Genomic DNA, 21004 nt, shown 5'->3' on the forward strand with positions numbered 1-21004 from the left:
TCACCTGTGGATGTTAATTTTCTTTAACATAACCCCCTTTTCATCATCTATCAAATCAAGAAAAGTCAACTCAGTGGGTGAAAAAGACTAAGTCCTGTTGATGAATAAGAAAAATAAATAAATATCATAAACCCCTTTTCATCATCTATCAAATTAAGAAAAGTCATACGGAAAATCTTTCGACAACTGTTCTCAAATCATTTTACTATTAGGGAGATGAATAGTGATAATCGGTGGTTAATTAACAACTAGATTCAGCTTGAAACACAGTGAAGTTATGTTGGAAAAAAAAGGGTTTCACAAAGGATGAATGACACAGAGAAGAAAGTGTTGCACTCCAAAACTTTCAAGGCTTGTATAAATTTCTTTTAGACAAATATTTCTACCCTTCCAATAACAATTGGCGATTACAACAGGTATGCGAAATATTGCCTTCAGGATACAATGAAAGCCCTGCAACAAAAACTGAATTCAAGGTTTGTACCTCTTGATTCAATCAAGAACACACAAAGAGATTTCTGATTTCTGATGATGCTTTTTGAAATAGAGAAAACAGATTGATTTTTCTTATATGTTAAACGAAACTGGGAGAAGCTATTTATAAAAGGTTTTGCACCTGTTGGGAATAGGTTTTTTATTCGCCAACAGGTTTCTATTCACGAAACGTCAGGTTCCTTCATCAACAGACATCAATGGTGTCTTTTGGATTCGAAATTTTCGAACAGGCTTTTATCGGCCAAATAAAACCTTCAGTTCAAAAAATTCTTCCGGGGGCGTTGCCCCCTTGAAACCCCCACCAGGGGCGGTCTCCCCTGGACCCCCACGACCTGACCTGTCAGGTCGACCACAGCCTGGGGGCGATGCCCCCCAGGACCCCCCTTTGGTTAGCGGCGTTGAAAATATTCCAACAAGTTATATTGAGTGTCCCAAGCATATTTGAAACGCACGAAATCATAAACAGGCTTGCCATAATTTAGAAGACGATAATCACTCTTCTCATTCACCATGAGATCCTGCGGATCAGGTTTTTCTACTGTTTCAAATCCTCCACATCGCAAATAGATTTGCCCTTGCGCACATGGCTGGCATCCGTTGATTACGTCCACAGAATATTCAGGTTTCCCACTGAGTAGTTTTCCTGTTGCTTTTTGAGTTACTTTCATCTTGTTCAAAGGACATGGATGATAAGCATTGCACAAACCTAACAAACACAACAAAACAAGGTTGAAAATACAACAATTTGAGTAGTTAATCGAAATCGAAAACTAGTACGTGTGGTATATAATAAGAGCAAAAATATGTTAATGATATATACTCACCTTGGAAGAGGATATTGATTACGAGAAAAACTAAACAGATTTTCAGAAAGGATGCCATCGTTTTGATGCTCTCAGTACGTTTGTGAAAGTATAACAAGAAAGGATACAGTTACAGCCTCGCGGTATCGATTTTCTAATTTTGAGATGATGAATGGTACATTCATGAAGAAATCTTAGGAAATTAATGCTATGCATCTAGAGAATCTTGACTTTAAGGTAATTAATAATTTCCAGCCTTTTTCACCCTGCATTAATTGCCAACGGAGGCAGCATGAGGTGCTGAATGTATATAATGGTATATATGACCGTGCTACACAGCCTACACTCCGCTCCCGACATGTGGTAACCAGTGGCGAAACTGAAAAATAAAGATTGGGTGACTTGAAAAAATTATTGGATTTGGGGGTGGTTTAAGCCTATGATTTAGGCATGATTTTTTATGCTAACCAATGCAAAATTTAGAGTTTTCTAGACTTTGGGTTGGCTTAAGCCACCCCACAAATCTACGTGTAGCTCCGCCCCTGGTAGTAACTTTGCTTTTCGCATCAGAATGCACTTGCAAAAAACAAAGTTCCCTTCCCGTGAAAGAATTATGTTCAACTCTTTTAGAGACTATATGTTGATTATGAATTGTAAGACTATCCCTTACATTATTGGGCGAGAAGTGACCATATATTCTTTTATGAATTGTAAAATTATCCCGTACATTATTGGATGAGAGGTGATCATAATTGTCCCGTATATTATTGATGTAGTCGTTAGGATATATGTCATCTCTCTGGAACAAAGGTATTAGTGCTGATAAAGTGACGTGAACATTAATTAAATACTCCTCGAATGCACGAGGCTTTCATAAATATCTTTGCCCATTTTATTTAAATACTTTTAAAACTGACATATTTAGGGTCCATCCCAAAAGAATTAGGGGCGACACAAAAAGACAAAATAGGTCACAATCGGGAGGTTAATCCACAATTGGTAGATAACTTTAAATCCCGTTTTTCGTTATGGTCAAACTACCCTTCACAATCGGTAGATAATTTTACAATCGGAAGTTAATCCATAATCGGGAGACAATTTAGTTTATATAACTTCCGAATATAATAGTATTCCCTAAATAAAATCCTCTATTTTTTTTAATTTTGATTATCCTATAATCGGTAGTAAATAAAAGTTATCTTGACTCCCGATTATACAATAGACCTTTGGCAAAAATGGTACCATAATCGGTAGTGAATTTAGGTTATTTAACTCCCGAATATAGAGTCTCCCCAAAATGAGATTTTGCAAAAATCCTCTATTTTTTGAATTTTGGTGGAGCCTATAATCGGCAGTAAATAAAGTTATCCTAACTCCCGATTATACAATAGACCTTTGGCAAAAATGGTACCATAATCGGTAGTGAATTTAGGTTATTTAACTCCCGAATATAGAGTTGCCCCAAAATGAGATTTTGCAAAAACCCTCTATTTTTTGAATTTTGGTGGAGCCTATAATCGGTAGTAAATGAAGTTATCTTGACTTCCGATTACACAATGGCTCTCTTTGCAAACCATAATCGTTAGTCAAGATAGTTCATATAACTACCGAATATAGAGTAGCCCCAAAATGAGATTTTGCCAAAATCCTACGATAATCGGTTGTTTCGTAATGTTATTTATCTGCCGATTGTGGTAGATAAAAAAAAATATATGGTCACAATCGGTAGATAAAAATATACTAAACTACTGATTATGAAGGGATATATAAGTATTTTCAACTTATTTTGTCTTTTTGTGTCGCCCCTAATTCTTTCGGGGTCGCTCCTGAATATGCCAGGCTTTTAAAGGGTATTTTTTAGAATCATGTTATCGGGGCTTTAAAAAGGAGGGAATTTGGGTGCTGCATGGGGTCATGAAATAGTAATCCTTATGACCCCTTATCATCCTATTTTATATGATACCTGATTTTCCCTCGATTTAATTAGTGTTGATCATAATTAGTGAATGATTAACTAAACTAATCATCCGACTAATTTTTTTTAAATCAATTTTTTTCTTTTGATTTAATAGAAGGAGATGGATGATTTTGAAGTACTTTTTTTGAAAACTTTGGAAGAAACTGATGAAAAAGATCATGAAAATAGTCAGAAAAAAGTCTTGTATACCTCTCCCAATCTCAATTTTGTTAATTCAAATTCTCCGAAATCAAGATCAAAATATGGGTTTTTCAAAAATTACGGCTGGGATATAATACTCGACCTAACCATGAATAGTGTTTACAGTTTGGAATAAAAGGATTGCAAACCGTAAACAACAGCTTACGGCTGGGAAATAAAGAACTTCTAGCCGTAAGCTCTTCCAGGATCGCCTGTGTCTGTATTACGGCTTGGTTCAAATTACGGCTACATTTTCCTAGCATTTTTCCTAGCCGAAACTCATGTTACGGCTTGGAATATCTGGCCGTACTCAACAAGTGATTTTTTTTCTTATTATCAGAACAAGTTACGTCTAGTTTTTCCTAGCCGTAATTGGTAATTTTGGCTGGGAAACCCGGACGAGTGTACTGCAACGGCTGGAAAAACCTAGCCGAAAGCAGACCTTTGTTTTTTTTTGTTTTTTTTCTGTGATTATCAGAATTACTTACGACGCTAGGAAATCCTAACCTTGAACAAGTATTTACGGCTGGGAAATAAAATCTTCTCAACCGTATACCTATTCGACGACTAGAAATTCTATTTTCTACCCGTAATATGAGATTCGCGGTTGGAAAATAAGAACTCCCAGCCGTAAACAACTACAAAAACTAAAAAAAATTGCCCGAATTTAATCGAATTAGATTTCTTAGTCATTCACAAGCAAAAATAAATAATGGGTTTCCTTTATTTTTTAGTTTTAGGATCATCATTTTCATCATGATAAAATTATGATCATCATCTTCGTCGTGATTTATGAATGAGAAGAGAAGAAGGAGAATATAATAGTTTTGTGATCATCATCATCATCATCATCATGATATCATGATCGTCATCTTCATCATGTTTTGTAAAAAAGAAGAATGAAAAGATAATAGTTTTAGTTTTATTCTTATGATCATCATGATGAAAACATGATCATCATTTTCATTACATTTGATTAATGAGAAGAGAAGGGGAAGAAGAAGGAGAAGATAATTAATTTAGCTTTTTTCTTCCCCGATGAATAGTGTGATTATGATTTTATTTATGTATAAGGGTAAATTGGACTTTTCATATGGATAAGGTCCCCCCTATCCTTGGTTTGATTTTTAACTATCATTTTAAGCCCCCAAAATCTCTCTCTCCTATAGCCCCAATAATAGGATTCATTTTTTAAATGGATAATGAAAATGAACTTGTACTTCTTTGGATAATGAAATGAATTAGTATGTTCTTAACGCGTGAAAACGTCAATCCAACCTCCGGAGGATGCGTTGACTTAATATAACTTTAGATGTGCCAAAAACTATATCCTAAAAACTTAAAATATACCCTATAGAAGTATTTGTGAAGTCCTTAGGGATAGTTGTGAAAATCCCTGAAAAGGAAGGGTATTTATTCAATTTCCTCTAAAGGGACACTCGGTCCATTTGCCTCTGTACATTGATTTTGCTAATTCTTCGAAGATTGTATATATGAACTTCATCGTGATTCCCACTAATGATGCTGTTGTGGATGCCAAAGCAAGGATTGCAAGGTTGTCTGAAGAGTTGGAATCGGAAATGAATGCTCTGTGGAGAATGAAAACAACACTTACGAATTGTTTTTCCATGTCGTTGAATTATTTAGAGATGGGAAGTTTTTATCTGATTGGATTTTCGAACAGGCATGTGATTCTATCAGAAAGATTTTCTTTGGTTTTAATAGAGATTTCAACAAAATTGAGGATGACAGAATGAGTAATTCGATTACCCAATACAAAGGTATTGCATACGTCCGAAGGATTTGATGAAAATTGTACTACCTCCGTCTCTAAAAGATAGGCAAGTTTGTGTGTAAATTTACACACAAACTTGCCTATCTTTTAGAGACGGACGGAGTAATTTACACACAAACTTGCCTATTTTTTAGAGACGGACAGAGTAGTACACAATTCCAATGCTCGGCCTGAGCTATTCGAGCGTGCGTGTTATATTTGACTTTTGCCATGAATGTAAAAATTTACAGACATGTTATTCAGCTCGCTGTAACCTGTAAAACTTTTCTTAGTGACTAGATGAATGCTTCAGCAGTGCTGGGACGATCAAAGTAGGTGGCTTGTTTTTTGAGACGCAATTTGTAGCAGTTTTTGCAATAATTTCTGTAACAATGATTTTGTAACATTTATAACATTATATTCCTGTAATACTTATATTGTAACAATTTTGTAACATATTTTGTAACGTTTCTGTAACAATTTTAGATTTGATGGCTGAATTTTATTGGCAATCAACGATCAAGATTAAAATTAAAAGTTTAGATGACTTTTTTTGACCATTTTCATGTCGTATTAGCTGTCAATGGGGTTGACTTCGATTCATTTTCATTGTTCCTAACCGTAGTCGGGGACGATAACTTCCGATTTGTGATTCAATTTCGAGAAAAAACGACCAATACCCATTCAATTGAATCGATTAAAAATGAAAAAAAAGAGTTGCAAAGAGCGCATTTTTAGACCCCATAGTGACAGTATAGAAGGGACTCCCTTCGGTCGTCCGACAAGCCCACCAACTATACATTGTCATGCCCAGTCCGCCGAGGTAGTGCTAGTGGCACTTGACAGCCCTAAGTGTGGAGGGAACAAGCACTAAATAAGGAAAGTTTAAGACAAGCGCGGGCGGGAACGTGGAAAATGACTCCATGAGGCATGGCATTGCCACCTCAGATTTCTCAAACGGAAAACCAACAATTTAAGATAAACATAGAATCCTAATCCTGTTGTATTATTAAAGACCCAGCTAAGATGAAAACGCTGGACTCATTTCTTTCAAAACCCCCATAATAATTCTAATTCTTTCTTCAGAATTTTCAACTCACCGGAAAAAGAGGAAGAGGAGGACTTCTGCATATATCAAGGTTCGGAATTCAGTATTTTTCTTTGTTTTTGTTTGATTTATTTTGACAGTGATTATTAAATTTGTCTAGAATTAATTGGCTGTTGGATGTAACTAAGCTAGCTAGGTTCAGATTATATTCCCTGAAAGTGTGTTTTTTTCATCCTTCTTGAGTTGGGTTTTTTTTGGTCAATCTAGCTATTTATTTAATTAGTCATAACCAAAATGAGTAATAAAAAATATTTTATGGAAGGATAAGTTTTTGCTTGCTTCAAGAAAGTCAGGGTACGACAAACAACCATCTTTTGGCCGAACAATTGATGAGATAACATCTTCTGCTAGTGTAAGTGATAACCTACTCCATTTAGGAAGCACTAGCATGCATATAATTAAGACTCATTTTATGAATTTGTTAGGATTAGGATTGGCATTCGTATTTGATTCTGAATGAGCTTGTACATATGGCTTGTTAACATTTGTTGCTGGATATTTTTTGTGTTATTAGTTTCGGAATCTTGACCTTCTTTGGATTTTTTTAATTGTCAGATGGCAGCATCGTCATTAGGCATGCGATGTGGCAATACATTCTTGTTTCAGAAAGCAGAAGTAAAAGTAAAGACCAGGTTGAGATGGTTAACTGAGGCACAGTCGACTAATGTTCTTCTGCATCGTCATCATCTCAAATTCAACAAACAAGCATGCTCGATTTCAAAAATTGGTCGCAGCATTAGAGCAGCAGTGGGTTCCTCTTCTGCAGCATACTTGGATACTGATTTAGAGTTGGTCCGCCACAAATTGGAGAAGCAACAGCGAAGGGACAATGCAGTTAGGGAAAATAAGGTTGAAGTTTGTCAGGAGCAGGCACCTCCCATATCGGCAGAAAAACTACATGAGTGGATGACATATTCAGTGTCCGAGGTATATATTCCTTTCTTTTGACTTTGCAGGAAATTAATCTTGGCTCATATAAGTTGCATTGGAATTGATTTTCTTTAGGTACCTTTTTTATACGAACTGAACTGGATTTCCCCTTTTGTACTCAAACATCGACAGATTGTGAAGAACATTAGCGAGATGCCTCTTCTTGTGCACATTTACTCATCAAAGGATAAGGGAGGAATATCACCAGTAGGATCCCCACTTACTGCCATACCAATACCCATAATTGAAGAAAAGAAAGCTGATCCGGACATCTGGGTTGGTGTTACTAGGAGATGGGAAGAAGGAAATCCCGTCCCTGATGGGATTATCCTGGTCGAACAACTAAATGTAGACAACGACAGCTACAATGGTATCAAAGTTGAAACTCCCAATATGACCAACTTTAGCAGCAGCAACACAACAACATGGGGGGTCGTGATCCAGGGTAGAGGAGTTCATTCTGCTTCCTCATGCTACATTCTCAAGACATGTCGAATCGGGTCATTATTAGGATTCTGCACTCACTTCTGCTTGATAAAGGCTAAATGTTTTGGGGAAATTGCAGATCTACAGCTCAAGAACTCATGGCTGCTTAGTCAACTAAACAATTAGAGGAAGTGGGACTTCCAAGGCAGGATCAGTTCAGATGGTTTAGGAAGCTGTTTATTTACCAGAGTGGGATGGATGGATGGATATAGAATGTACATACAGATGCGAACATTTCTCTAGACTGTAATATAGAATCGCCCTCAAATGGGTTTCCTGGAAACACGATTCGAGATAGAATGTACAAGATGTAAGGACGGCATGCTGCATCTAAAACATGGCATAACTGAGTCTAAAACGACATTCAACGACCATATATCATCAATTGAGTTTTATTCATCCATAAAAGTTCATCGCATACTGAACTATTGTATACATACCAAAACACCAAACATTCACAGAGACTTGGACAGCTGGCACATCATAGCTTTCTACACCATTTCAGCAACCTCGGCGGGCTTTGACAACAATGTCCTTTTACGGGCTTTAACTTAATTGTCAATCTAGTCTGTTATCAATTTCTTAACAAGCTGTGAGCATGTAGTTCAAACTTCGCGACAGTCAAACAACAACACAATCAGACTCGGATAGAATTGTGACTAACGTCGAAGAATTCATTGTTGCCATCGTATCAATGCATAACATTACACATTCCATCTTGTGTGTATCCCTTTCCCAATCTTGCTCCAAACGTACACCAACATTGCGAAATCTGATAATACGTCCTTCACACAAAGACCAATCACACCCACCCATAATCTGAAACCTTTTTGGTAACTTCCTCAAGCTCCAAGCAATTCAAAATCTGTTGTGTTTATCTTCTCATGCTATGTAGAGAAAATAACTTGACAGAAAACTATACCGTTGTTGAACCAGATTTCTCAATAAATTTTTTTACCTTCATCTCCACAGGTTCTGTCACTATTGAAATCAATTTCAATAACTGTAGCAGACGAGCAAACCCCCAAATATTATCATTGCTATAATGTAGCTCTCACCAACAGAAAGTCTCACATTGATCATCGGAAAGTAATATAGCCAATGGATAATAAAGGTTGACGAAAAACACGCCGAAATTGTAGCCCTCTCAAATTCATGCGCCGTGTTTTCTCCAAGCAGTATACATTATTTTTCATAGGCACACCACCACACATATTCTTTAGTATGTATAATTATTCTTCGACAAATTATGTGTCGAAAAATTGCTTCTTATACAAAAATAAGAAACCATAGCTCCACCATAACCAGAACGTATTGATCTCTCGGATTGCTTCTCATCCAACGATCCATGTCCTGCAACTTATTTGCAGCCACACGCTTCAAATACTAAGACTGGAAATCAAACTCTTCACACATCCAGAACGTATCAAATCCTGGCCAACGACAAACACTTCCAAACCGAAACCTACGAAGAGATTTCCCAAATCCTTATTGTAACAAACAATTAAGGCAGAACGAGTATGAATTCATCTTGACATTCTTCAAATTCAGGTTAAAGAAAAAAACAACAACATGATCCAACTGATGACGATTGATAACCAAATTATTGTTTCCCTTGGTTTGGGACAATAATGAGACTTTGACATGCTAATATCTCAATAGTTAATTCCAACAATATACAAACAATTTTCTTTTATCCCAACTACGATATTCTTTCCTTATTTTGTGTTGCTAAGCAAACAAAATTAATTGAAAAACAATCTACGGTCTTTCAAACAGTTCACAAGAATATGGTACGAAGTATAAAGAATAAATTAAATTACTTGAAGGCATACATAGGGTTTACGCTCCAATAAGTATCAATGTCAAATCTCCAATGTAGAGCACCGCAAACGTCAAGATCTTCCATCTTAACCATTTCGAATGCAGATCACCTGAGATAATCCTATTCCTTTAGAAGTACGCTTTACTTTGCGTTGTTCCCGAAACCGAGGAAATCAAAGTCCACATATACTTGAAAACATCAAACTCTGCATCTTCGGAAGATGTTAACATCAAATTTTTTGTCTTCAAAATTTTTTGCCACCGGAAAACCCAAAACTTCTCTCTTCAAATCTTCTATCCGACCTAGGGCTCTGATACCAATTGTTGGGGTTCAGAGCCATCTACACATGCTAATTAATCTTGCAGAAATAAACTAGCTATCAAGAAACAACACTTGATCTCTCGGATTGCTCCAAGAACCTTAGTACGATCTAGGATAAGAAGAAGAGAAAGAGAACCACACAGATGCAAGCCATAAATAAAAAAAATAAGTAAGTAAAACATCCACAGATTTAACGTGGTTTAACAATATACACGATGTGTATATATTTTCTACATCCACCAAAATGGCTACGACCTCTTTCTTTATAATAGAACTACCAACTGAGAATTACAAAATAATTGAATAATCAATCAATCGACTCACCAATCAAACGTTTTTTTTTTTTGGCAAGATGTATTTTGCAATGATAATGTTGTTACTTTAGTTCATTCGGGTAGAGTCTTGATTCATTTGGTTGCATGGGTCTTAAGTTTGATATAACAATAAAATGAGAGATAGTCAAAATATGTTACTCCAATCGATCAAAAAAACAAAAATAAACAAAAATATGTTATACCAAATATAATGTGAATTATCAAGATTTTTGTTAGAAGGAGAGCCAAAAAAAGATCCTAGAAAAAAAAAATCGTAATCAACTCGATTACTAGGACTGGTTCCAACTACTTTTACGAGTTAGACTAAGGTGGCATATTCTATTTCCAGAAGGCTCGCGATGTTTCTATGATTCCTAAAATATTTTCATCTCGAGAATACAAATTTTTTGCTTAAAATTGGGAGTTAGGAGTAAGATTTGCTAACAATTGTCTGTTTTCTATCAAAGTTCAGAAACAACTACAGTTCATTTAATGGAAAAATTTGCATAATCCAATCCTCCATCCAACGGATCTTCTATATCTCAATCCACCATCTAGACTGGATCAGGCGGATTTTACATAAAAATATTATTGGTACCAGGGTCTATTTGATAGCATGCCATTAAGCTTAGATTTTTTCTGAAATAAAAATACATATGATTAAACAATATATCGATGATATTCATAAGTACATTACTTTTTACAACTATTTTACATTTTTTGCACCTTCCCTGAATCATTTTTGCATTCATTGTCCAAAGCATAAAATGTGTCATGGGGATAGTAAAATTAAGTTGGAGCTCAAGATGCTATTTCGTTCTTTTAGATTCATTACATTCTTGTGTATCGGTGTATGATAATCTGTTATTGTTTTTTGTTGTTGTTGTTGGATTCTGTTTTTAGTATGGCTACATAGTTTTCTATTTCCTCTGCAAACATTACCAGCTTAGCTGTTGTTAACGGTGTTGAAAATTTTAGGTGCTCCATCAGAAATTGTGCATCTATGAGCGATGAATTAGGAAGTGAGCACAACTCGCACAAAGATGGAAATCAATTATATCGATAAAAGACTGAACAACAAGTGCAACAAAAAGATTACGACTTTTCTTTAATGAGTGACTTATTTTAAGTGTTCAAACTGACTGTTTAAGCCATTACACGTAGAAGTGCAAGACTGGGTTTGCATGTTGTATAACATATTAATCTTTGCATTTGCTTGATGAATCAAATCTTGCCAACATGGAACATTCAAGATAAATACAAATGTTGCGGAGTTAGACATAATTCTTGAGAAGATAAATATGGATCTTCCAAGATAGACTCAAGTCTTGTGAAGATATACAAGGATCTTCCGGGATAGACTCAAATCTTGTGAAGATATACAAGAATTTTTCAAGATAAACATAAATATAGGGAAGATAGACTCGGATCTTCGAGGATAGATACAAATATTAAAGGATAAGTACAAATCCAGATGGTTATTTTGGATACAACTACTACTAGATTTGGTTTTTGCCTAACAAAGGCCAAAATCTAACTTTAAAAGGACATAATTTCTATTTCTTTTCTCAATAATTCATCTGTTCAGAACTCTCACTGGACTTTAGCATCGGAGTATCTTTGTAGGTACCCCTCAATTTTCATCAACAATTTCTAGAAGATTGAAGCAACATAATTACACAGATTTCGAAGATTATTGAGGTAATTAATTTTGCACCAAAACACTAGATCTACAACTCTTTTTTCTATCCATGTTTCAGGCGTAGGAGGTCCATTCTGGGAACACGATCAGCTGGTGCAAGTAAAATTAAGATAAGACTTTGAAAACATTGTCGACCATCTATTCACTTGCATCGAATGCCGGAAAAATTAAGTCAGAAAGTTTCAGATCAAGGGAGCAAACAAGTCCCGGAGTGGCTTCAAAGATTTACTTAAAACTAAAAAGTAAAAACTAATCCGGAGGTGGTCACGCTGTCCTACCTTTAGAGCACCTCCAACAGAAGGTGTAAAAAATCCTATGTGGCATTTTTATTTAGTCCTTTAATTTATGGGGTCTACACATAGAGTAAGTATAGAACCTCATATCTAAAAAACCATCTCCAACAGTAGAGAATCTTTTTAAAAAAATAATGAAAAATATAATGTGTAGGTGGAGCCAAAGGTGTAGATAATACTTTCTTGAACACCTTCATATTTAGTAATTGGTCTCTCCTAATTTGTAGGACCCTACTATTGGAGATGGATTTATGCCAAACGGGGGTCTAAAATCCTATGTGTCACTAAAAAAGCAACACCCTCTGTTGGAGATGCTCTTAGAGATGGTCTTTTAGATATGAGGTCCTATATTTACTCTATGTATATACCCCATAAATAAAAGGGAAAAATATCGTTTGGCCCTTTTTTAGGTGGGCCCATGTCTGTTTGGTCCTTTTGGAAAACGCCTTTACTGTTTGGTCCATAATTATTTAAAAATATAGAACAAACAAAAATACCCTTCTGTGTTAATTTTTACTTATTTTCTTGTAACAATTCATTCTGTGTGATGGACCATCAAAGTTCATTCTTACAAATGAAAACCTAATAAAAACCAAATTAAATCACATATGAACGAACTTCATTATTTCATTAAAATTCTACAAAAAAGTTCATTATTAAGAACAAAAACCTACATAAACTAGAGTTCATTCCACTCCTCATAAAACCTATATAAACCAGAGTTCATTTCTGGAATGAACTCCTCATAAAACCTATATAAACCAGAGTTCATTTCTGGAATGAACTCCTGATAAAAACCTATATAAATCAGAGTTCATTTCTGGAATGAACTCCTGATAAAAACCTGTATAAACCAGAGTTCATTTCTGGAATGAACTCCTGATAAAAACCTATATAAACGATTATGTTCATCAACAACAGGGTTCATTCAAAAAATGAAGTTCATTTCAGTAATGAAGTTCATTCCAGGAATGAAGTTCAACTTAAGCAGCAGCAGCAATAACAACAAAACGCATAAATCTTCATCTTCAACAACAGCAACATATTTCTAGGGTTTGACGAGTTCATCTTCATCATCATCTCCAATCGCAGCAACATCAAGAAACCCAAAAAACCTAATTAAATCTTCAACAACAGCAGATCTATCTGAGTTCGTCTTCATCTTCATCATCATCACCAATCGCAGCAAACATCAAGAAAAACAAAAACCTAATTAAATCTTCAACAAAAACAGATCTATCTTTGACAGCAACAACAGTAGTAGAAGATGAGTTCGTTCCATCAAGAAAAACTATCAAAATCTTCATCACAAACCAGAGTTCATTCCTGAAAGCTATATTCATTCCTGAAAACTATATCGGTGACGAGGTAATTCTGACATTCGAATTGACAAGCCCCTGACTGGGATCTCTAAGTGAGATTCTCTAGCTATATTTCTTCCCTTTATGTCCGACACGTGGCGAGACTATTTCGTGTACCCACATTTTGCATTTTCTTATTCTATTCGAGCCATTCGAGAATGGAATAAGAACCGCTTTGGATCCCTTAGCCGCCACGTTCTCCACTTTCCTGCCTCCACGTGACCACGTTCTCTGGGTAACCGCCTATTGCCGGTTAATATACCTCGAACGTGTCGTCAACCCGCTGAGCCAGTCACCTTCTTTGCGCTATTTATATCCAACTTGACTTAGGTCTGGGGTTTCTTTTCCTCTTCTTCCTCCCTTTGCTCTGCGTTTATCTGGTTTTTGCACTTTCTCCATCTTCTGCCATTGTTGCTACCCTTCTCAACCTTCTACTCTCTTTTCATTACCATGGCTCCCAAGAAGCTTTCCACAACTATCTCACTCAAATCCTTTGAGCAATTCCAAGCGGATTTTCAAAAGATAGGTTTAACCCTAACTCCTGTTGTTGATTCTTCTGTGAGTCCATATGTTACTGCTACTCAGGACATGGAACTGAACTATAAATGGATTCAGTCGGATACTTGGAAGGCCGACAAGATGATCGTTACTGTGGGCCAATTGAGGGCTGGATTATCTTTCCCGCCCATGATTTCTAGGACCAAAATATAATTATATTACCAAATAATACCAAACAGACAATTGACTAGGTCAATTGGACCAGACTCTCTCTAATATATTATTTGTAAGACCAATTGGTATTTCCTACTAAATAAAAGGACTAAATAGAAAAGCCACATAAGATTTTTTGCACCTTCTCTTGGAGATGCTCATAGGGGAAAAACGAGTCCTGTTATTAGGAGGGAAATAATGGATTTGAGGAGGGAAGGAAATTTCCTAAATCTAAGTCAATATTTGGTCAAAAAAAATCTATTAAAAAGAAATAAATATTTATAAAATGCCAATCTCGCCCTTATTAACTTAACCGATCCTTATTTCCGGCCTCCCTCCCAAGAATCTATTGTTATTCATCTTCTTCGTGCAACCAAAACCCTAGATTTTCATAAAAGCAATTGAACAAACAACCTTACAAGTATGATCACTATTTTAAGAAATCATGGAAGACACAACTTACGGGGCTGGCAAGGTTTTTCTTTGCCTCCAAACTTGTATGATGACAAACAACTACATTAATCAATCATGAATCTCCATTGAAGAATATTGTTTTGGGAACTATGCTACACCATATCCTACGGCTCTAATCATGTTTCGTCTTTATTAAGATTTGTATATCAGTGCATGTTAAGCATACAGTTGAGAGTCTTCCTTAAGACTATCAACGGAGTTAGTCAAGAGACCGAGTAATCAGTTCCAGTCTTTAGAATCAAATCAAACTGTTACGTAACCTGAGGAGTAGTTATCTTTGGGTTTTGAATAAGTTTGAGTTGTAACAAATTATTTAATCTCTTTTGAGTATAAATACAACCCAAAGTCTCCACAGAAGTTTTGTGGAAGTCATTCCTCCAAATATATGTTCCAAGTGTGCATAAATCCAAAACCAGAGTCCTAACCCTTCGTGGATCTCTCTGTTCCTTTTCTTCGTGTTTTCATTTCAAACTTAACAATACATTATAGTGCGAGATCAGCAGACCACCATATGCTTGGAGCAAATTCAAGTACATAATTTATCTTTTGACGATGTACAAGTAGCTGGTATATATGTGCTTATATTAACGTCCATTTCTTTTCACAAAAACTGAAATCGTGAACTCGCAATTTACAGATTGAATTGCTGCATACCGTGTAATCCTATATATGAATAATAGCAGATATGCAAATATGAACCAGAATTTCCAACCTATAACATTGGATATCAAGCATATTATGGATATTTTAATGTTTTTTCAAAGGGTATTTCCTCCTCATAATCCTTCCCTCCTCAAATCCATTGTTTCCCTCCTGTTAACAGGACTCGGAAAAAAAACACGTAGCGCTTGGGGTGCACCAGGTTTGGAAATCCCATCCCCTATATAAAGGTTAGAACCCAGTCTCACGGTCTCACTCTCACCTAATTTCTATTGATTGTCCGGAGACGAAACGATGGAAATTTTGAAAGAAACGGTGAAATCAGCCGATTCACCCTTAGAAATTTGGAGGAGTAAACTTCGGAAACAAAGGTATTTCATGAAAACACTAAATCTTATCTAATTTGGGTTTTTCCCCCTCTGTAATTAGGGTTTTGTTTTGTGGTATAAATTAGGGTTTGGATGTTGAGGGCTATTGTTTATAGTCACAATTTTAAGATATACATCCAATTGAATTTCATTTGTTTAAACTTCAGGGTTGAATTGAAACATCTCCTTGATGATTGAAAAAAATGATATGACATTTAAAGAGAAGGAGCGCGTATTCTCGCCTTATCTGAATACTCTGGTTTTAAGTTGTCAGCGTATGACTGTTATCAAATTCATGAAGACAGAACGGAGGTACTTGCCGATTTGGATTTGCTAGAGGTAATGTGCATTCTGATATTGGGTGGTTTTCATTTTTGGGTGGTTTTCATTGTTAATTGAGTTGTTTTAAACTGTTTAGGGCATCTTACTTTCAGAAACTTGTCACTCTATTGGAACTCGATGTTGCTCAAGGCATGAGAAATCATTTTAGATGTCAGATTGCAATCGCTTACGCTCTTAAGAAAATAGGCATGGTATGATTTGTCATAACTCAGACTCTTGTCCTTAAAATACTCCCTGTAGTACTAAGTAATCTCTTGTACTGCTGTTTCTTTTTTTTTTTTGCTTTTACAACAGCTGCTCCGCTATCTTGACGGTATCTTAAAGGGACAAGGTACAATCTCTCCAGATGCTGACTTCCGGGCTTGGATTATGGAGAAGCTAAATATCGAGGATTGGGAAGATTACCTTCATTTTGCCAATGCTCGAGAAGGAGATGTGCTGTTTACAGCAGCTGCCAAAGGGGTTGAGCTCGAGAAACAAATAATTACTCCCGAAACAATCAGGGTTCAAGATGAAGATGGATTTAAAAGCCGGCTCGAGGTAATAACTCACACATGTTTTCTAGATCAATCATCATTCATAGAGTATACCTGATTCTCAATTTTCCTTCCTTCACCTTCTTCTCATCACAGGTGTATCATAAAGTACTAAAGGCTGCTCATAACATGCCGCTTAAAAATATAGATTGTATCGGTGGTGGTCAGACCGCGTGTAGTCTTATTAAGGGAATTACGCCCAAACTGAGATATAGACATCTGGTGAACCCTAACGGCAACATCAAGGTAAGTATTCTGCTCACTGTTGCAGGCATGTATATTATCTTGAAATGGAAGCTTAATTGACTGAACAAAAGTTCTTCCCACCGTATGTGTAGGAGGAAAACGAGATGGTGATCATCAGACTATGACCCGAGAAGTCAGTAGTGCCAAGGTAATTACTCTTCTCAGTATGTTTGCTACTTATATCAACTTTTAATGGGAGCTTATTGATTGAAATTGAAATTTACCTTACATCATTTTTTGCCACCATAGCGGGCACGAGGAACCTCTGACTTGGACATGACTACTATGAAAAAGAAGAAAGGAGGTAAGCTCTGCTATCTAGTATGCATGCTCTTTAATAAGCTTTGGATACCGTTTGGTGTTTGATAACTACCCTTTATCCTCTGATGAGTATGTCACGTCTTCTTAGAAGCTTAGCGAGGCGATTTATTGATAGTCTGCAACCTAGGAGTGACTGTAACATTTATGCTGGGAGTATGTACAATGAATGTTTCTTCTTCTCTCCATATGCTTTAATTGTATGACAAGTACTCCGTCTCCAATCCAGTGACTTTACATCTTCCATCTCTGATAAGTTCACTTTTAACTTTGTTTGATTTAGCTATGAATGATTTTTTTGACTTGATCTTGTGTATTTTATGCTTGATTTTGCTTAGGAGCTGTAGCAAGTGACGGATAAGTATGAATCTTGTTCCGTATATCTCAATGACAGCCTGGCTTAAAAACATTACCAGTTTGATCATTTTACTTGCCTCCTGTCCCACTGAAATGGTCATTCAAGTTCAGTTCTGCTGCAAGTTATGGGTGGAAACATCAACAACAACAACCAAGCCTTTATTCCCAAAAAAGTCCCATGTCAAAGTAGCTCTATAAGTTTCATTTCATAAGAGAGTGGCTAAAATTCAGTTGTTGCCTCGCCACGCCTATCACAATCTATCACTGTATTAGATGTCGCTCTCTTTCTTTTACTAAAATGTACGAACAAGTAATGTTTACTGCTTGCTGAGCTGGTGACAAATAGATGAACAAGCAAAGTTTAGTGCTGCTGAATGTAAATGATTGTAGGCTACACAGAGTTTTTATGTCTCTACACAGCAAAGTTTTTATCCCAGTATGGAGAATGCGTTGGCAGCTTCAATCCTTCCTGCACTCGCGAGAAATTTGGATTGCTGGGCAAGTGAGTGAATCTCCAACTTTCTGTTCGAGGCCCACTTTACATATCTTGAAATCTTAAATGCATTTTTTCCCTCTACGGCATGTGATATGTCTTCAAGTTGCACACCGTTTCGATTGAGAAACCCCCGACTGTTCGGAGGATGCACAGGGGTGACTATTTGCGTATTGTTGCACCACATAAAACACTTTTGTGCCTTCCCATTCTCGTAATAATTGTATCACTCTAAGAAAGATAGCAAGAAAAAAAATTAAGATGGGTTGTTGGAATTACTTAAACACTTCATGAGTAATGATCGGTTCTCTTTCGGCTATTAATCGCCAGGTTTTAAGACCCTCAAAACAGAAAAACACCAAGGAGGTTTAAAAAACACATCCCTCCAATTTACAATGACCTCATTGATTGGAATAAGAACATGGAAGGCGAGTATCTAGCCCACTGAAAAACAGTTAGCTTAATATCGTTGAAACATGGAAGGCAGGGCAAGTTAGTTGAACCATTGAGATTCATCTGCTTGTTAAATTCAGAACAGAAGTAATTCCAAATACGTTTCGAGAACACACAACTAACGAAGATATGGTAATTACCTTCTGCAACCATCTTGCAAACACAACAAAGATCAATTAAAGGATTACCACTTGGACTGACCGATCTGCCGATTATCAGTTGTAGGGAGCCTGTTCAAAACACACTGCCACTGCCTTAAGAAGAAACCCACCTTGAGGCCAATCTCTAGACCAAATGAAGGAGTGGTAGGGTCTTAAATAGCAACTTTATATGCAGACTTGACAGTGAAAGTACCCGAGTTAAACTAGAGAGTCATCTTCATCTGGGTGAAACACAATGTAGTCGAGCTTGCTGTAAACAATAGAAAGCTTTTATTTATTATAAACTTTTGAGTTTGCAGATTATCAGTATGCTCGACAGTCGACAACAAAACAAAATGCTAAACGTTTTCTAAAATACACTGGTTTCAGGAGATGAACGTTATTAGCCATCATCCCTGATTCATCTTCCGACTTCTAACTCAGTTGAATACTACTTGGTTTCTCCGGTATCAACTACATACAAAACTGCATCACCGGAACGATTCAGGATTAATATAAATCTCTAATGATGGTACATAACTCTCTTCAAAAAGAATCCTTCTCAATCTGTATTGGAGTTAAAGAAGTTCTACAAAGAGGACAAGTTGTTTGGTTATGAATCATCCAACGATCTAAACAACTTCCATGGAAAATATGACTGCAATTCACTAATGGTTTTATTTCATCTCCACCCTCATATTCACATAGACAAATTGCACAGCTATCTTGGTCATGCACGTCAATTTTACCTGCTAAAATCAATTCCTCAAATTCGACAGCCGGTAGAGCTGCTATAATGAGATTGGCTGACGCTACAACCAACTGATCAGATTCTGTCTGCTGATACATAACTTCTTCTTCTGTATCAGTGAATTTGCCGAAACCCAGAATTTGAAGAAAGAAGTTGATGAGTATTTTGATGATACTTAAAATATAACATATCAGAACAATACATTGTGGAACTTTCGGGTTCCTTGCAGACATGATGGACATTGGCAACATTGCACAAACAATATTGACAAACAGATAGATACAGTTTGTATGCTTTAGATCTTTGCAGCACAGATAACAAGTATATATGGTTATTGATTGTTTTTGATTTGAGTTGAGAACAACTAAAGGCTGCTTCTTATTTATTTTTATAGATTTTTGTAGGTTCGAGTTTGTGGTGTTTAACAAAGCCAAGTACTAGAAAACGATGGTATAATTTTCTAATAACTGTGAGGGTTGAGAAAAGTGATGGGATGGCCAAATTGAATAAAGAAAAGGAAGATAAAATTTTCTATTTTCTAGAAGATTAACTAAGAGCCTCATAATGGAGTGTGGCCACGTGGAAGCATTCATGCCGTAAAATACTGTACTGTATTACTGTCGGAATGTGGCTACACGCCACCACTCCTTCACTTGACTATATGATCAAGACTGTTGACTACTAACATTTTTTTTTATGGTTCTCTAGAATCTAAGATATGGGCTAATGAAGTGGGTGCCATATATCATTTTCGTAATGAAGTGGGGGTTCTAGAAGAAGGAAAAGTAAATAATTAGTTTCCACAAAATGGTCACTTAAAGTTTCTGTTCTTGTCTGGGAAGAAGCTAAAGTTGACACTCTGTAGTGGTATTGGCTGATATTGATACAGTTAAAAATTGTTTGGGGGGCCACCCAAGGAATTTAGAGAAAGTTGTTCTGGAATTGACAATGCTGATCATAGAGTTGAAAAATATTCGAGGTCACCTAATTTACTTTTACTTGGCTCAGCTCCAGCCTCCAGATGCTGAATAGGGCGATCTATAATTATTTTATAACTCGAACGAGTTATAGTTTTCTAACTTGGCTAATATAACCGTAGAAGTTAGAATCAACCATAAAACTATGAGTCTCTTTGAATCGTGCATGAAGAATTAGTGCGGCTAATAAGTATTTGTGGCTAATCATAAAAAATAAAAAGTAAACAGCATTTTCATGATTCACTTACTTGCTGCGATAGTGCACCAAATACTGGTTTGATTTTAAAGTATAAATACTTCTCGGTAGTAATTACTTTCATCGGCTCGATGAATGAAACAACAGCGTTGGATTTTCAATACTGTATAATTGATGAATAAATCCACAAAAGAAAAGAAAAGAAATTGAGACGTTGGAGTAAAATAAGCACGCTTTGTTGTATCTCTCCAACAAGAAGAGTTTATTGCTTCAAAAAAAAGAAAAAGAAAAACAAGAGAGTTTATTCTTCAATTTAACAATATTAGGGTGAGAGTTTTTTGATCGTCAAAATCCAAGGGTGTTGTGTTCATAGAGTAACATTTTGGAGAGCTTGTTTGCTCCTCTCAGTGTT

The 21004-nt window shown here is 36.2% G+C and overlaps 3 protein-coding genes across 3 annotated transcripts; 2 read left to right on the top strand and 1 right to left on the bottom strand.

Moving 5' to 3' along the window:
- LOC113271910 lies at nucleotides 1-1415 on the bottom strand. Its single transcript, XM_026521834.1, has 3 exons — nucleotides 1320-1415; nucleotides 890-1201; nucleotides 1-47 (listed from the first exon to the last, which is right to left on the bottom strand). The coding sequence occupies exons 1-3, from the start codon at nucleotides 1375-1377 to the stop codon at nucleotides 1-3; spliced, it is 417 nt and encodes a 138-aa protein (XP_026377619.1). The 5' UTR covers nucleotides 1378-1415.
- A 4842-nt stretch (nucleotides 1416-6257) lies between these two features.
- LOC113273486 lies at nucleotides 6258-8164 on the top strand. Its single transcript, XM_026523191.1, has 4 exons — nucleotides 6258-6369; nucleotides 6601-6690; nucleotides 6894-7265; nucleotides 7401-8164. The coding sequence occupies exons 3-4, from the start codon at nucleotides 6894-6896 to the stop codon at nucleotides 7878-7880; spliced, it is 852 nt and encodes a 283-aa protein (XP_026378976.1). The 5' UTR covers nucleotides 6258-6369; nucleotides 6601-6690; the 3' UTR covers nucleotides 7881-8164.
- A 7545-nt stretch (nucleotides 8165-15709) lies between these two features.
- LOC113271911 lies at nucleotides 15710-18164 on the top strand. The gene is made up of 8 exons (XM_026521835.1): nucleotides 15710-15786; nucleotides 16005-16122; nucleotides 16218-16316; nucleotides 16420-16665; nucleotides 16758-16907; nucleotides 17000-17055; nucleotides 17157-17211; nucleotides 17564-18164. Exons 1-6 carry the CDS (start codon nucleotides 15710-15712, stop codon nucleotides 17030-17032), a joined length of 723 nt encoding a protein of 240 aa, XP_026377620.1. The 3' UTR covers nucleotides 17033-17055; nucleotides 17157-17211; nucleotides 17564-18164.
- The last annotated feature ends 2840 nt before the right edge of the window (nucleotides 18165-21004 follow it).

The sequence above is a fragment of the Papaver somniferum genome, chromosome 4 (assembly GCF_003573695.1).
Source record: "Papaver somniferum cultivar HN1 chromosome 4, ASM357369v1, whole genome shotgun sequence".
Lineage (NCBI taxonomy): Eukaryota > Viridiplantae > Streptophyta > Magnoliopsida > Ranunculales > Papaveraceae > Papaver > Papaver somniferum.

Coding starts and splice junctions, on each gene's coding strand:
- LOC113271910 (XM_026521834.1), bottom strand. CDS start 1,377: ATGGCATCCTTTCTGAAAATCTGTTTAGTTTTTCTCGTAATCAATATC. Junction 1,202..1,319: donor AATCAATATCCTCTTCCAAG/GTGAGTATATAT, acceptor TGTGTTTGTTAG/GTTTGTGCAATGCTTATCAT. Junction 48..889: donor GTTGGAATATTTTCAACGCC/GCTAACCAAAGG, acceptor TTGATTTGATAG/ATGATGAAAAGGGGGTTATG.
- LOC113273486 (XM_026523191.1), top strand. CDS start 6,894: ATGGCAGCATCGTCATTAGGCATGCGATGTGGCAATACATTCTTGTTT. Junction 7,266..7,400: donor TGACATATTCAGTGTCCGAG/GTATATATTCCT, acceptor AAACATCGACAG/ATTGTGAAGAACATTAGCGA.
- LOC113271911 (XM_026521835.1), top strand. CDS start 15,710: ATGGAAATTTTGAAAGAAACGGTGAAATCAGCCGATTCACCCTTAGAA. Junction 15,787..16,004: donor AGTAAACTTCGGAAACAAAG/GTATTTCATGAA, acceptor TGACATTTAAAG/AGAAGGAGCGCGTATTCTCG. Junction 16,123..16,217: donor CCGATTTGGATTTGCTAGAG/GTAATGTGCATT, acceptor TCTTACTTTCAG/AAACTTGTCACTCTATTGGA.